General features: G+C 38.5%; 3 protein-coding genes across 4 annotated transcripts; 1 reads left to right on the top strand and 2 right to left on the bottom strand.

Annotated features, from left to right (window-relative positions):
- Positions 1-378: 378 nt before the first annotated feature.
- On the bottom strand, positions 379-4,030 carry LOC103474859 (histone H3.3A). Its single transcript, XM_008426117.3, has 4 exons — positions 3,884-4,030; positions 2,680-2,823; positions 2,421-2,574; positions 379-1,789 (listed from the first exon to the last, which is right to left on the bottom strand). The coding sequence occupies exons 2-4, from the start codon at positions 2,805-2,807 to the stop codon at positions 1,661-1,663; spliced, it is 411 nt and encodes a 136-aa protein (XP_008424339.1). The 5' UTR covers positions 2,808-2,823; positions 3,884-4,030; the 3' UTR covers positions 379-1,660.
- Positions 4,031-5,155: 1,125 nt separating this feature from the next.
- On the bottom strand, positions 5,156-7,619 carry LOC103474858 (histone H3.3A). Its single transcript, XM_008426116.3, has 4 exons — positions 7,462-7,619; positions 6,390-6,525; positions 6,134-6,287; positions 5,156-6,028 (listed from the first exon to the last, which is right to left on the bottom strand). The coding sequence occupies exons 2-4, from the start codon at positions 6,515-6,517 to the stop codon at positions 5,900-5,902; spliced, it is 411 nt and encodes a 136-aa protein (XP_008424338.1). The 5' UTR covers positions 6,518-6,525; positions 7,462-7,619; the 3' UTR covers positions 5,156-5,899.
- Positions 7,620-8,018: 399 nt separating this feature from the next.
- Positions 8,019-14,776, top strand: nop53 (NOP53 ribosome biogenesis factor). Of its 2 annotated transcripts, none has more exons than XM_081614521.1 (12): positions 8,019-8,349; positions 8,537-8,613; positions 8,744-8,852; positions 10,015-10,226; positions 10,586-10,641; positions 10,738-10,833; positions 11,572-11,673; positions 11,760-11,930; positions 13,607-13,782; positions 14,103-14,169; positions 14,516-14,592; positions 14,683-14,776. In XM_081614521.1, the coding sequence occupies exons 1-12, from the start codon at positions 8,144-8,146 to the stop codon at positions 14,741-14,743; spliced, it is 1,410 nt and encodes a 469-aa protein (XP_081470647.1). In that variant the 5' UTR covers positions 8,019-8,143; the 3' UTR covers positions 14,744-14,776. The 2 variants fall into 2 exon arrangements, with proteins under 2 accessions (XP_081470647.1, XP_008424340.1); XM_008426118.3 differs by having other exon boundaries at positions 8,028-8,349; positions 10,015-10,217.

Below are 14,776 nucleotides of genomic sequence, written 5' to 3' on the forward strand. Positions count from 1 at the left end.
TATGTCAACATGATATACTAAAAATACAAAATAGTCCAACTAATTTTTTTTTCTTAAATCCTTGCTGTTTTCATATTTGCAATACTTTATTTTCCCCCGACAAATGAACCATAATTGTAAATCTTTGCAATTGATGGGTTTCCAAGAGTTCAAAATGTATAAACTGTGCTTCACTGCCACCTAGTGGTAAAACTGGAGCAGACATGTTACCAAGAGAGACCAAGTTGTAAAAGATCAAAAATATTTCTATCTTTTTCAGTAGTCATGTCAAACACTGTCTGCCTCATGAAAATCTGAACTTTGTTTATTCTTTGGCATAAATAATGTTCATTTTGTCATTATATTTTAGAATAAGGTGACACTTTTGACACAGAAGCGTGTGTGTAACATCCATTTATTACCACCTTATATGACAAATCTGGAAATTACAAACATTGTTTATTCAAACATTATCAAAATAAAAAAAAGTAAAGAAAAATAACAAAATAAGAGGAAGAATCAAAACTGAACAAAAAACAAATAAAAATAATGTTAAAAGAGTGACCTGAGAAACATGATCAACTGATCCAAAGGGGAAAAGAGTTCTGCACAGGGGGACGTATACAGAAAAAAAATGATTAGTATTATTATCTGTTTCACATGAATCAAGGATACATTTTGTTGAATTTTTCTCTGTTTTTCTAAAAAACATCAATTATACTCTGTGACAGATTTTGGTTTTAGAGAACATCCGCAAACCTTTGATTTACAAAGGTGTTCTATTTTATGTGAACAATTGCTACAAAAGATATCCGACACGTTCTGCTTTGGCTTTAGGTACATAACCAATGTGAACACCACGAAAAAAATAGGCGAGATAAGAAATTTCAGTCTGCTAGGAAATGAAGGCCTATAGGACAAGTTTCAGGCCGTGGCGTCAGAACTGGTCAGGAGAATAATTTTCAGTGAAAAAATAATAAATCTGCCTCCTTGTTCTGCCTTTTATTCTGAATCATCCCCCCCATCTCAGTTATCAACAACTAATCTGAGCAAAAAGAAAGAAAAAAAATAATAATCAAAAGAAAATCTTGACATGACAGAGAACATCAGTGATCAATATGGTAAGCAAAAATGGACTGTATACAAGCTTCTAAGGTGATGAGAGCCAACACTCAGCCAACACCCCCCTGTTTCTGCCTGTGTCTGAGTGGAGCTGGAGGAAGGCAGAAAGCAGGGGAAGAGGAAAGGGTGAGTTCTTCTAGCACCCTGCTGTGGAGACCGGACCCCCCAGCAGAAACAGACCTGTCCTCCCCACCTGTTCCAGCCTTCCTCAGTTGCATTTTCACAATCTGTGGTCGTCCGTATTGCTGCCACAAACTGTCTCCTCTCTCACAATCATAGGCAGGACGAAACAAGGGAATGTGTGCTTGATCCGGACTCGTCATCCCAGAGTTGGTACATGCACAAAAATAGAGTACCCTAGAGGTCTGCTGCCGAGAGCACTAAGAACACAACTATACACTTTCATTATAATATAATCAGCTTTCCTCTACACACTACTAACACAGGGAAGGGAGAGGGGAAAGAGGGGATGAAGCGACTGTGAAGGTTGGAGGGACGGAAAGACAAATAGTAAAGGCAGGAAGGGAAGGAACAGAGGTGAAGACGAAGAGAAAGTGTTTTAGGCACGCTCTCCACGGATGCGACGTGCCAGCTGGATGTCTTTGGGCATGATGGTGACACGCTTGGCGTGGATGGCGCACAGGTTGGTGTCCTCAAACAGACCCACAAGGTAAGCCTCGCTGGCCTCCTGCAGGACAGGAGTGGGACACAAATCACTTGTACAGTCGAAATATGTCAAAATAGTAACTGAATCCTTAATGTTAACAATGCTGTGGTCCTCAAAAGCATACACACAGCTGTTAACATGCCATGTTTTTGCAAAAATGGACTCATCCTTAAACTAATACATATCTGAACCAAATTCTGTTTAGTTTCAACACTGAGTCTTTTGTACAACTTCATTATGTTTTAAATATAGCAGCTATTACATGAAGTGATTGAACAAATGCGTAGCTCCAATATACAGTGCAAATAGATAGAAATGTTTTCACATTCATGGAATTATCAATTTACCATACTAATACTGCGAAATATGAATAAGTTCATAATTCACTATTCACCATTACAAGTTTTAAGTTCCCGGCTTTGCAGATTTTTTCCCCCTCAGTTTTCTAAACGTTTCTAAAGTTTTCTTAACGTTAAAAAATTTATAGTATTTTTGTTGACCGCTTGTGTATGCCATAAAATTTTATTAAATATTTTACTAGAACAAACATTTTTTGCTAGACTTTCAATTTTAATTTAATATTTGCATAAGATTAAAAGCGGCAAATTATACAGTTTTCCAATCTCTTCAACCCTAATATGTCAGTACTGACCTGCAGGGCTCCGATGGCCGCGCTCTGGAAACGCAGGTCGGTCTTGAAGTCCTGGGCGATCTCTCTCACCAGACGCTGGAAGGGCAGCTTACGGATCAGCAGCTCAGTAGACTTCTGATAACGACGGATCTCACGCAGAGCCACAGTACCAGGCCTTCATGTAACATATTAAGAAAAAAAAATAGTGGAACCTAGAGCTACGTAGATTTGTTAAAAACCAGTAAAATTATTAATCTTAAAGCTGTCTTGTCAGTGTCACCTGTAACGATGGGGCTTCTTGACCCCACCAGTGGAAGGGGCACTCTTACGAGCTGCCTTTGTGGCCAGCTGCTTACGTGGAGCTTTGCCTCCAGTGGACTTACGGGCGGTCTGCTTGGTACGAGCCATGGCTGTTACTGATCACCTGAGGAGGACAGATGGAAAATAGCAGAAGGTTTTACAAGAATTTGAACTTCTCTCTATGATTACTACAGAACAGAACAACATAAATCTTCAGAAAAAGGCCCAAGAAACTTTTCTTAAAGAAATAAAACCTTTGGTAAACACTTTGATTAAAAAAAGTTAATCTGAAAATTCAGAGAAACTGTGAATTTTGATTGTAATTTAAAAACATTATTTTTATCTTGTTTATCATATAAACCTAAGAAAAATAAATTAGATGGTGTTGTGGTAAAACTAGTCCAAATGTGATGAAAGATCTTTATTTTATTGATTTTGATCTCACTTTTGCATAAGCATTTACTAGTGAATACGAAACTTCCTAAACACTCATCATTTTAAGTCTAATGGATATTCCTAAGCATTTAATGAAAAATTAAAACTTCAGTCGCTACTTGAATAAGTTCTTACCTTTCTGTAAGTAAACAAACAAGGCAATCCTGATTATTATCAGCATAATAAACGTCAATCACAAACTGTGTTTCTATTTGCTAGAAAACCAAATTACAAAAAAAAAAAAGAAGTTATGAACCAATCACTGAGCAGAGTTCATAAAAGTAGGCGGGTTCTACAGCCACTTGCCACTGAAACTAACTCCGCCCACCCCGCTCTGATGATGGCGGCGGTTTGATGCGCAAACGACATAAAGACCGAGGGCATAGAAGCGAGGGAGTAGCACATAAACAAGTTCATTTTTACCAATAACCTTACATCCAGCGTATTACTCAATAGAACAACAAGTCAGAAGACATTTCAAAGAAGGCATTGATACGTATGGGTGAGCTGAATGGTCCGTAATAGCGGCGTAGAACCGAGCTGAACCGGCGCATAATTTGAAAGTGAATTCCCCCTTCCTCCAAGCAGCTGCAGAAAAGACTGCATTTCACCGTCGCTGACTGTTATTACCCACACGACGAAACGAACGCTTTTTCACAACAATAAAACCACAAATTTTAAAAAATACAACTTTAAAAAAATATGTAATTTATTTACATTTGTAGAAGGACACGTTTTGAATGACTTACCTGTAGTGAAAGTGAGTGTAAGTCGTGAGTAATGTTTCGCTTGACTGTTTTGTTCTTCCTATCCACAATGGGAAGCAGCGTCCAGCGGGAAAATGGCCGCTGCGTCACTGCTCATACATCACCGCGATCATCACGGTTTGACACAGCGGGGCCACTCCGGGGTCACATTCTTCTTTCTGGATTATTTTATGTGCCTAATAAAGCGGGACTTTGGATATTGATCAGATAAACTGAATTTATGGCAGTGCCGCTGCTCTTTGGAATTTTGAAATCATTTTTGCGTTGAACATGGAGGTGACCGTAAGCGACTAAATGATAAATTATGGTTTTAGCGATACACAGCATAAAACGATTTATATCAATCAGACAGAAGGAGGAAATACGCAGCTCCGGATGTTTACTTCCATAACGTCGACTTACGGTGACCTTTTTGTAATGAAAGTAACTTTTATAAGCAAGACGTTGCTTGTTGGAAATAAACGGTAAATAAATGATTTACTTTTTTTAATGTATTTTTCTTCAGATATTTCGTAGTACTTAGTTTTCTATTATATTTGGCCACTAGAAGTTATTTATGATGAAGCGAAAATAAAATAATCAACTACTTACTACAAAATAATATATATTCTTTGTTAAACCATCCCTACAGTCTATTTTATTTTATTTTTCCAATGAAATGCCAGATGTGCTGTAGATACTGGTTTTCTCTTGCTGGATGGATCACGGGATAACACAATGCTCCCCCTCCCACACACCGCACAATGCTGGTCAGCTGGCTGAAAGAAAACCACTGAACTTTTCCTAGTTTACAAATATGCCAAATTCAGTTTTTTAGATAAATATATCCCGTCAAGACAAATGGGACATAAATTTAAAGCCATGACTGTCTTTGTTTTTAAGTCTGGTACATTACTGCAGGTGAAGCTCCAGCCTGTCTCTAACTGATTAACCAATTATTTGCTTGTTATACTCCTAAAGTAGCTATTAAATAATGGTGCATAGTTAATATTTAGCACATCAATCATGTTAATTGGAAACTAAATTTTACCTTGTATAGCTTATGTACCACATACTGATAAAAACGAACAACATGATAAAGATAGGACAGTAACTGCAATAATTTGTAATTAAGTTTTCAGTAGTAGAAATGTTACTATTCTGTTTCAAATAAAAGAAATAAGATTTCATACATTGGTTTTCCTATCTGAATTTAATGAAACTGCAATGTCTTGACCCACTGTAACTATACATCTAAAAGATCTTCAGTCTCTGTTCTATCAACCACAAGAAACTCTTTATTATGCTTGAATGTGAAGTCCAGAGTACAAATATTTTGCTCATAAAAATGACCGAATGCATAAATCATAAACACAAAAAATTAGGTTATTGTATCAACCTGAGAGAGGAACAAAAACAATACCCAGACATAATCAACTTGTCTGCAAATTAAAACATGATCAACACAGGTCTGCTACATCTATGCCGCTTGTAGTCTGCCGAACCATGCAGTGTCATCACAACATAATGACGTTTCTAATTGACGACCAGAATCAATTTTTTTCTACTTTGATACACTGAACAGCAACAGTAGAAATACACCATTATTGTTTAAAAAAAAAGAATCAATACTAGTACAACTAATTTCTATTTAAACAGGGGAAAAAAATAAGATAACTGTAGTCAACCGCTCATGAATGAAAATGTCCACCTTAATGCTAATTCCTATGCCCCTTTCAGATAAAACACTATTTATTTCCCCCAAAAACACCTCATTTGTCGAGGTAACAAGGTATTCCTGTGTTTTTACTAATTGGAACTAAGATTAAAAGTTTGAAACATAGTTGATGATACTGCTATGGAAAATCTGCTACTAGTAGCACCACAGAAGACATAATCACACAATTACGGTTATCACAATCTTATGATATAGATATTTATATATAGAACCTCAAACCAAACTACTAGGTATAGAAGAAGGAAAATGAGAGGACAGAATATCATAGGTCAGGAAACGTTTTAGGCACGCTCTCCACGGATGCGACGTGCCAGCTGGATGTCTTTGGGCATGATGGTGACACGCTTGGCGTGGATGGCGCACAGGTTGGTGTCCTCAAACAGACCCACAAGGTAAGCCTCGCTGGCCTCCTGCAGATCACCAAAAGTATTTTTTAGTATTTGATTACAGGATAAAAAAAAAAATTTAAAAAAAGTAACAGCTGAAGGAACTTTTCCACAGTAAGCACCGCTGACCTGCAGGGCTCCGATGGCCGCGCTCTGGAAACGCAGGTCGGTCTTGAAGTCCTGGGCGATCTCTCTCACCAGACGCTGGAAGGGCAACTTACGGATGAGCAGCTCAGTGGACTTCTGATAACGACGGATCTCACGCAGAGCCACAGTGCCAGGCCTGGAAAAATAGTATAAATAAACATACAGAAGAACACCATTTAAAAAAAAAAAATCATTTTAGTTCATAAACTAAATAAAATATATTTTTTATTACACTCACCTGTAACGATGGGGCTTCTTGACCCCACCAGTGGAAGGGGCACTCTTACGAGCTGCCTTTGTGGCCAGCTGCTTACGTGGAGCTTTGCCTCCAGTGGACTTACGGGCGGTCTGCTTGGTACGAGCCATGGCTGTTACTGACCATCAGAAGAAAATAAACAAAGTTTGACTCAAATAAACCAAGTCCACTCTTTTATGGTACAATATGTGGGCACTGTGGAGCTCCATGTTTACGGTTAGCTTGTTGTTTTTCTTTTTTATTATCATTTATAAAAAAATTACATAACAGGTTTTAACTGAACCGGAATACTTTTTTATTTAAAGTCTGAAGCTTGTTTTTAAGTAATATCGTCAGTAGCTTATGTAATTGAAGTGCGTACATGATGACAGCAAACATGTCCAATCAGATCCGATCTCTCTATTGGCTGAACCAATTAAATTAAGATTTTCATGTCGATGGGTGGGACGTTGTGACCCTCTCCACCACTCACAACGCAACGTTCACCATGTAAAGCCCACCCTCTACGTACTGAGCGTGGGTTCGTTCGCTTCTTCATAGTGGGCTCACCGGTTGCTCACACGCCTTGCCTATTTTACACAGAATGAGCTATTTTAACGGAAAACCAGCCCATCCCGCCTTCGCCGGCTGCCCGGTGCTGAGAAACAAGCGTACGCATAGACGATGGCTGGCTGCTGCCTAGAAGATTGTAAAGGGGAAGGGAAAAAAATCGTCGCGAACGAAAAAAGCAGACGATAAAAACGACGGAAGAACAAGAAAACTTCAGCATATAAGTGGGAAATATTTTTCGAAGACACAACTAGACATGTCAGGGGACCAGTTGGTGGACAATATTTTGTCAGATGGCCCCTCAGTTTAGGCGCATTTTCGAGTCAAATTCAACCAAGATCACAAGAGCTGCTCAGGTCCCCTGGCTCCCCGAGCAGGCACATAATAGCTCAACAGCTCTGCGTTTTCTTTTTTTCACCGAAAATAAACGACAAAACCGCGTTATTTTGGGATTAAAACGACATTAAATGTGAGAATGGACTTTTATTCAAACAGTGACGCTTACCTTTGGGGAGTCAGAGACAGATTTCGGCTTCAAAATGCGAATTTATTCTTCAGTCTCTAAAGCGTTGTTCTCGCAATAATATGCGGGGAGGGAAAAAAAGAAAATGAACATAGGAAAGCAAGAAGGGACTCATTTCCCATCATGCATTTGGCAGTAACATGTTACACACATGCTGCAACATGGTAAACAATTACAGGCAGGCAATGTAGTGCAACAAGTTTTTATCAATCACTACAATCGATTAATTTACTAGTTTTTTTTTAAATTAAAGTAATTTTTTATGGAAACTTTATCAGAAGTCACACAATTAAAATGAGAAGGAAATTAATTATCTGAACACAATCTTAAGAATATGAGTAACTATTGAATGCATGGCACTAAGTTTTTCAATTTATTACATTTTAAATATGTTTATTATATTTGTATTTAAAAAAATTACATTTTAACCTTGTTAAAACAATCTAAATTGTTATAATTTTACATGTATTTCTATAATTTATTACATCTAATTTGATTTAAAATGTTGCAATTATTTAGTAAATTATGACGTATTTAAAAATATATATATTAGATAAAAAAATCAACTGTTACACCATCAATCCTGCAGATGGCGCCACGGGTTTCACACCGCCCTTAAAAAAGACGAAACGTCACGCTTTTCTTGTTTTTCTATTCTTTCAAAATGGCGGCTCGCAGGAGGCTCAAACGCGTGGCTGCCTCCCAGCCGGGATTTTTAAGTTTTAAGTCCTCTTCGGATCCGACAGCCTCGGTTGGTAGCCGGAGAAAACGAGTGAACAAGAATAAAAAGAAGAACTGGAACAAATACAGCGACGTTAATGACGTAGATGAGTTTTTAGAGGACATCAGGCACCAGGAGAGAACCACCGGGTGAGGAAGAAAAACCGAGGCTTTAAGTTCCTCGGAAACTGTGTCAACTCTTTATGTTTAATTTTTGTGTTTTCTCTTTTGCATGTGCCTTTTTGAGCAGCCTAGCGTGTTGACAAATAATTGTTGTGATTCTATGAAAATATTGAGGCTTTAAACGTGTCTTAATGTGATACGTTTTCTCATTCAGGGGTCTGCTATCTGAGAAAACAGATGACAGCTTGTTTTTTTTGGATCTTGGACAGCCAGAGAAACCACAACCACAAGGTAAATTGTCTTTCTCGCTACAACAGTATGTGACCTAGGCCAATAACTCTGTTGGAAATGACTTGTTTCTGAGTTTTAATTCGCTATTTAATGTGTTTGGTTTTTTTTGTTTGTGTGTGTTTTTTTCCAGCTGAAACTCCACAAGCTGATGAAGGGAAGAAGAGAAGAGGGAAAGCTTCACGTCCTTTGAGGATAGACCTCATCCTTCAGCCGGATTCTCTGGTTCCTCCTCCCAAAGAGTAAGTATTATCAGCTGTGATTAAAATTAACCATTTCCTCCTTACAAGTAAAGTGTTTTGATGGAAGGTTAACTTCCTTCAAGTGTGTAAAACCACAAACATTCTTAAAGAGGCAGAAGCCCAATTTAAAGACATCAAATTACGAATTCAAATTTCTTTCAAGTCACCTTTGCTATATACAGTTTTTTTTTTATAACGACTGAAGGAAAGTGATGTATACATCATCATGTATACATCACTTGAGTGGGCGATAAAATCGCACTGTTCTCCTTTAAACAGCTAGTTATGCTAGTTATGTCCACTCACTTCTGGAATTGCAATACCTGTCAATGACCTTTTATAAGTCAATAAAAATATATATATTTTTCTTTCTTTTTCCAGATTTAGATTTACGTTAGGAGCTATGGCTCATTGTTAAACAGGTTGATCTTGTGTGCCCTTTGATCTGGGATGAGGCTCCAGTGGAAGTTTTAAAAGGGCATAAGATTGCAGAAGGAAGCCTGATTCTAGCTGAGCTACAAGCTAATTCTACTTCTCTGATGTTTGAGGGGAACATTAAAAATATTAGTAAAGCTTCTCTACCTGCAACAGTAAAGTATTAACCCTCCTGGTTAGCATAAGCTATCATTATCTGATTAAATATTATCTTTGCTGATACTAAAAATTATTTGTGCCAACCTAAAATTGACAAACAAAGGGAATCATACAGCACCACTGAATCAAAGGTACACACTTTCATAAAGGATATTGATATTTAAGATAAGTGTTCTTGTTTTGGCAAATAGGGAAGTGAAACTACTATTATATTAGAAATTAAAATGTAACTTATGGTGATGTGTTGTATGAACTGAATTAAATGACAGTGGACCAGCCCTTTATGAATCAAACATTTTCAGCTTATTTTAAACAAACTACTTCAATGTTAGAGGCCTGAGGTGTGTGTGTGTCCTGTGATGATCTCATCCTTGCACTTCCAGTATTTCCTCTCGGAAATGTGAAGACAGCAGTCAAAAAGCTCAGGAGTCTGTTGTGTGAACAGTCTCTTGGGATCTGAGGGCTTAGAAACACCCCCGCCTCGTAGCTTGTCATGCTGCTGCGTTTACGCCGTCTTCACTCCAACATCGCAGAGTCAGCTAAACTCGTCCACTTTTTCCCCTGTCAGTATTCTGGCCTACCAGCAACCAAATGCCAAGAAACTCCGTCGGATCGCCCAGAAGGCTGAGCGGCTGGCAGCCAAAGGCGTGGTGCCACGGAAACAGAAACGACTGCTGAACAGACGGCCCGTCGACAAGACCGTGAAGAAGGCCGTGGCAGAGGCCAACAACAACCCAGACCGAGACTATTACGACATATGGGGACAAGAGCGTGAGTTGAGTGTGCGTGCGTGCGTGCGTGTGTGTGTGTGTGAGTGTGTGTCCAGTGATGATCCCATCCTTGCGCTCGCAGTATTTCCTTTGTGGGAATGTGAAGATCAACCTGGAGCTCAGATGAGTGTTGTGTGAACATTCCTCTGGGATCTGAGGACAGAAAACAATAATCTAAAGATTGTTTTTAGGAATCAAAAATTTGAATGGCAGTTGAAGCAACAGGGGTGCATGCTGGACATGTACTGGGCCCCCGTCTGTTTCCAGTCACACCCCTGTACTGTCAGAGCTTACATACCGTCTGACTTATTATTGACTTAAATTGTATAGAATTGCTGCAATGCAACATTAACTTTTCTCGTTTTGCAGCCAAAGTTTCAGCAGATCCCTGGTATCTGCAACAGACTGGGAAGAAACTGGTTAAGGTGAGACTAACCATAGTTTGTTTTAATCGTTTGTCTTTAGTTTATCTGATATATTAGTCACATGTGCGTGAATGTTGATGTGGCGGTCTTCACCAGCGTCCAGAGAAGCTGAATGAGAAGCCGTCCGTTCTTCCTGCTGTGGAGGTGATCGCTCCGGGTGGATCCTACAACCCGGACTTCTTTTCCCATCAGGTAACTCCAAACACAAAGTATATGACTTCTCAGGCAACTTGTATGTTATTAAAGTGGTATTTGCACCCTTTGTACCTTTTCATATTTTAAAGTTGGAACAACTAGAATGGTTGTCATTGTTCTGTGAAAAGATGAGTCTCCAGCCCGGTCTGGAGTCTTTTGAAGCTTCTAACATGCTTCCAGGATTTTCCTGGCTTTAACTCTGTTCATCTGTCATCAACTATGACCAGTTTCAATGTTCATGCTAAAACCTTAACACAGTCTGTTTACATGTTTGCTGTGTCTGCTTCATTTCTTATGGCTTCTGGACAGATTCTCCCCTCCTGAGCCGCGGTTCCCTATTTTATTTTATTTTTTTTAAATTTTGAAAACCATGCACCATTTTCTTTCTGAATAATTGTTTGCCACTTTGTGTTGGTACAGTTGAAGTAGGAGTATGAATACTTTTGCAAGACCAATGTAATCTTAAACCTACCCATAGACTTTGGTTAATCTTTAAAATGACAGCAGCACAATTGTTGTTCAGGACTATCCTAGCAGCACCAACATTTGATATTTTTTTGTTAGACCTGAAAAATTTTACAGCCAACTTGACTTGGACAGAGAAAGCTGTTCTTCTCTTATTTCATTATGCAACATTTTCTTTGTCTAGAAAGTCAAATTATAACCAGTATGATGTTATGTCTGCTTCACTGCTGATTTAAACCAAACCATCTGGTTGTTGTCCTTTAAACCCAGGCGTTGCTCCAGGAAGCCCATCAGGTGGAGGTCCAGAAAAAGAAGCAAGAGGACAAGTTGGAGAGGCAGCTGGCCATCAATAAAGCGGACAAAGCTACAGAGGTTTCTATTAAAATCTTCTTCCTAGCAGTGTTTTTTACATTCACTGAAATTTCACTTGTTTATTTTAAAATGTTTTTGTTTTTTAGGAGACAAATCTTCGTGAGCAAGTGGAAGGTTTAGTGGAGGAGGAGGAGGAGAATGGTGACGAAGAGTCGGCTCCTTCAAAGGAAGATGAGGAAGCAGCGCTGGCGGCCATCGCTGTGACGCAGAAAAAGACAGAGAAACAGATAAAGAAAGAGAAGGCAGAAAAACTTAAGGTACATTACACACTAATGCTTGATCTGTAAGTAGAGTGATTTATCACCCTGATGATGTGAGAGTGAAATGTCACAAACGAGAAAGTAGATATTCAGTGTGAACACCGTTTTGGTAGCAGCATCCCCCCCTCACTATCGTTTCCTGGTTAGACAGAGGTCAGCTTGGCTTTTCTCTCCACACAGACAGAAAACAAATGGTCAACCATTGCAAAAACACTTGTTGAAACACTGATGTCGTCCAAAAAAATAAAAAAAAAATTGAAGTTTGAAGTAAAGTCTTAGACAGAAAAATACCAAAGTTTTATAAATCAGGAGAATTAATTTTCTGTAAGTTTTTATCAGCTGCAAATTGACTAGAAGCACAAAGATATAAGCATCAAACTAGCATGAGCCCCAGTCATTCCTGCAGACATGAAAGCTAAACTGAAAATTAATGGACTTTTGGTTTATTTTCTAAAATAATTATTTTATTTTATTTTTGTTGTTTCAGGCATATTTATTCTTTAAAGATATAGAGAAATATTTTCACATACCTCGTAAAAGCACCCAATGTTCTGCTGAACCTCAGCATCTTTTTATATTTTTAAAAGTTGAATAATTGTAAATACGGAAACTCTTTGGCTATTGATTTCTTGAATTATTTTAAATTCACTCCACAGTTACACACATTTTGAGTTGATGAATATGGTTAAAATGTAAGGTGGAATTTTTTTTGAAAATATTAAAACAGTAAAGGGAGAGTTTGAGGGTAAAGAGTATTTCCTGGGCTCCTTTGTTAAGTTTTACATTTAAAGCATAAAAGTTCCTAAATATGCTCAAATGTACATGTTTAATTCTAGGTCTTAAACATATACATTTGGCCATTCATTGTTTGTTTTTCAAAGGTAGTGCTGTGGGATTAACTTGTTCCATGATTTGTAGTTCTGGTTAAGTTGTGTTATTAGGCTATTACAGCACTAATTTCCATGGTGCAAAAAGGTAAAAATTTAACCCCAAACATTCAGATTTGCTTGCAAAGTTGAAATGTTCTGCATTTAAAGATGGCTTATCGTATATCTCGTTGGTTTATCTTTATATTCTCGTCTGCTTCTCTTTTGCACTAAGAGCGCACAAAATTCACCCAACCCTGACGGCGTCAGGGACGGTCTGCAAACGGTTCAGTTTATTATTTCACACTAAGACCAGAAGATACTTGTTGATCTTCTAAGCTCTTTTCTGTTTACCTTCTTAGATTTGAACTGATCTCTAGGTCAAAGAAAAACATATTTTCCATTCTGGAGCTGCAGAAACTCTTTCCTCTTGAGAATCTCTGAGACGTAATGGAGAAAATGTTGCAGTTTGATCATCTGAAGATCAAAGTCTTTCGACTAGAAGATATTAGCTCAGTGGAACCTCGACTGCAGAACGCCAGAGCAACTCTTAAAGCTTGAAACTAAAAATCATTCAAGTTGTAATCTTTTTATAAGACTTGTGGAAAACATTTTCTTACTTTTCTCTGTGTACTTACGCAGATTTTAGGAGAACAAAGTGATTCAGTTGCATTCTGCCTTCGGAGGCACTCTGGATTAATCTTGGAACTCACCTTAATATCAGTTTAGAAGATTAAAACCTGGAGCTTTTAGTCACTCTCTTCACCTCCCAGCTAATCCTGCTTTTCTTCTCCACCTCCATTCCAGGAGCAGCAGCGGCTGACCAGCAGACGACAGACGGAGCAGCAGCAGCAGCTCTTCCAGCTGCGCTCCATCAAGGCCTCCATCAGACAACAGGAAGAGAAGACCAAGGGCAAACAGATGCAGCGCAGAGCCAAGCAGGAGGCTCAGAAAGCTCAGCCCAGACGTCTGGGAAAACTAAAGTACTTGATCTTAAACTGATTTTTGCTTTTCATGTTCACTGGTGCAGAAACAAAAATAAGCCCAACTGCGTTGACATGTTGTACATAATGTTTCTATGAAGCCAAAATATTTCTTCAAAAATGACTTGCATAATGTTATTTTGCCATGTTAGTAGACTTAAGAGTTTGTCACCGTGTTGTCAACTTGGATTTGTTACTGCATATGCAGTTTTCCCAGTAATTTAGAGCTTGACATGTTTCAGTGGGAAGTCCTTTGTAGTCTGTTTACATGTAATGTTAGTTTCCACGTTGTATCTTATATTTGATCTTTTTTCTGACAGATTCCAGGCTCCAGATTTGGATGTGCAGTTAAGTGACGAGCTGGCTGGCTCCCTGAGGCAGCTCAAGGTACTTTTTCTACCAACACTGCTCATTTCTTCATACTCTATCTCGACCTTTCTTCAGGACACTGTTATTCTACGATGAGTTTAGCTTTTTTTCCTTGGTGCATTATCTCCTATCTGTCTTACTCTAAGCTCTGTCCTGATCTGTAATGCGGTGACGACCCACTTTGTCAGCTGGAACTCTTTCTACTTTTTTCCTGTTATCTTCTGCTGCAATTACTTTGCTGAAATCTTAATCAGCCATTTCCACGAATAAGATTTTCGGGAAGGAATTGTGCGTACTTGCGACATTGTGACACTGATTTGTTTCTGGACTTTGTTTCACTTCTTGTTATGTCATAACCCTGCAGCCAGAGGGCAGCATCCTAAAGGATCGCTTCAAGAGTTTCCAGAAGAGGAACCTTATTGAACCCAGAGAAAGAGCCAAGTAAGGCCCTCAGCTTCACTTTTGCAGTATATTCAGCCTTCCGGAGTGTAGATTTAAAAGACGTAAAATACACATCTTCATCTCTTTCAGGTTCAAGAGGAAACTCAAGGTGAAATATGTGGAGAAGAGAGCGTTTAAGGAGATCACATAATCAAAGTTCAATAAAATATTAAAAACGGAAGAA

Source organism: Poecilia reticulata, chromosome 13, assembly GCF_904066995.2.
Source record: "Poecilia reticulata chromosome 13, P_reticulata-male-v2, whole genome shotgun sequence".
In the NCBI taxonomy this organism is placed as follows: Eukaryota; Metazoa; Chordata; class Actinopteri; order Cyprinodontiformes; family Poeciliidae; genus Poecilia; species Poecilia reticulata.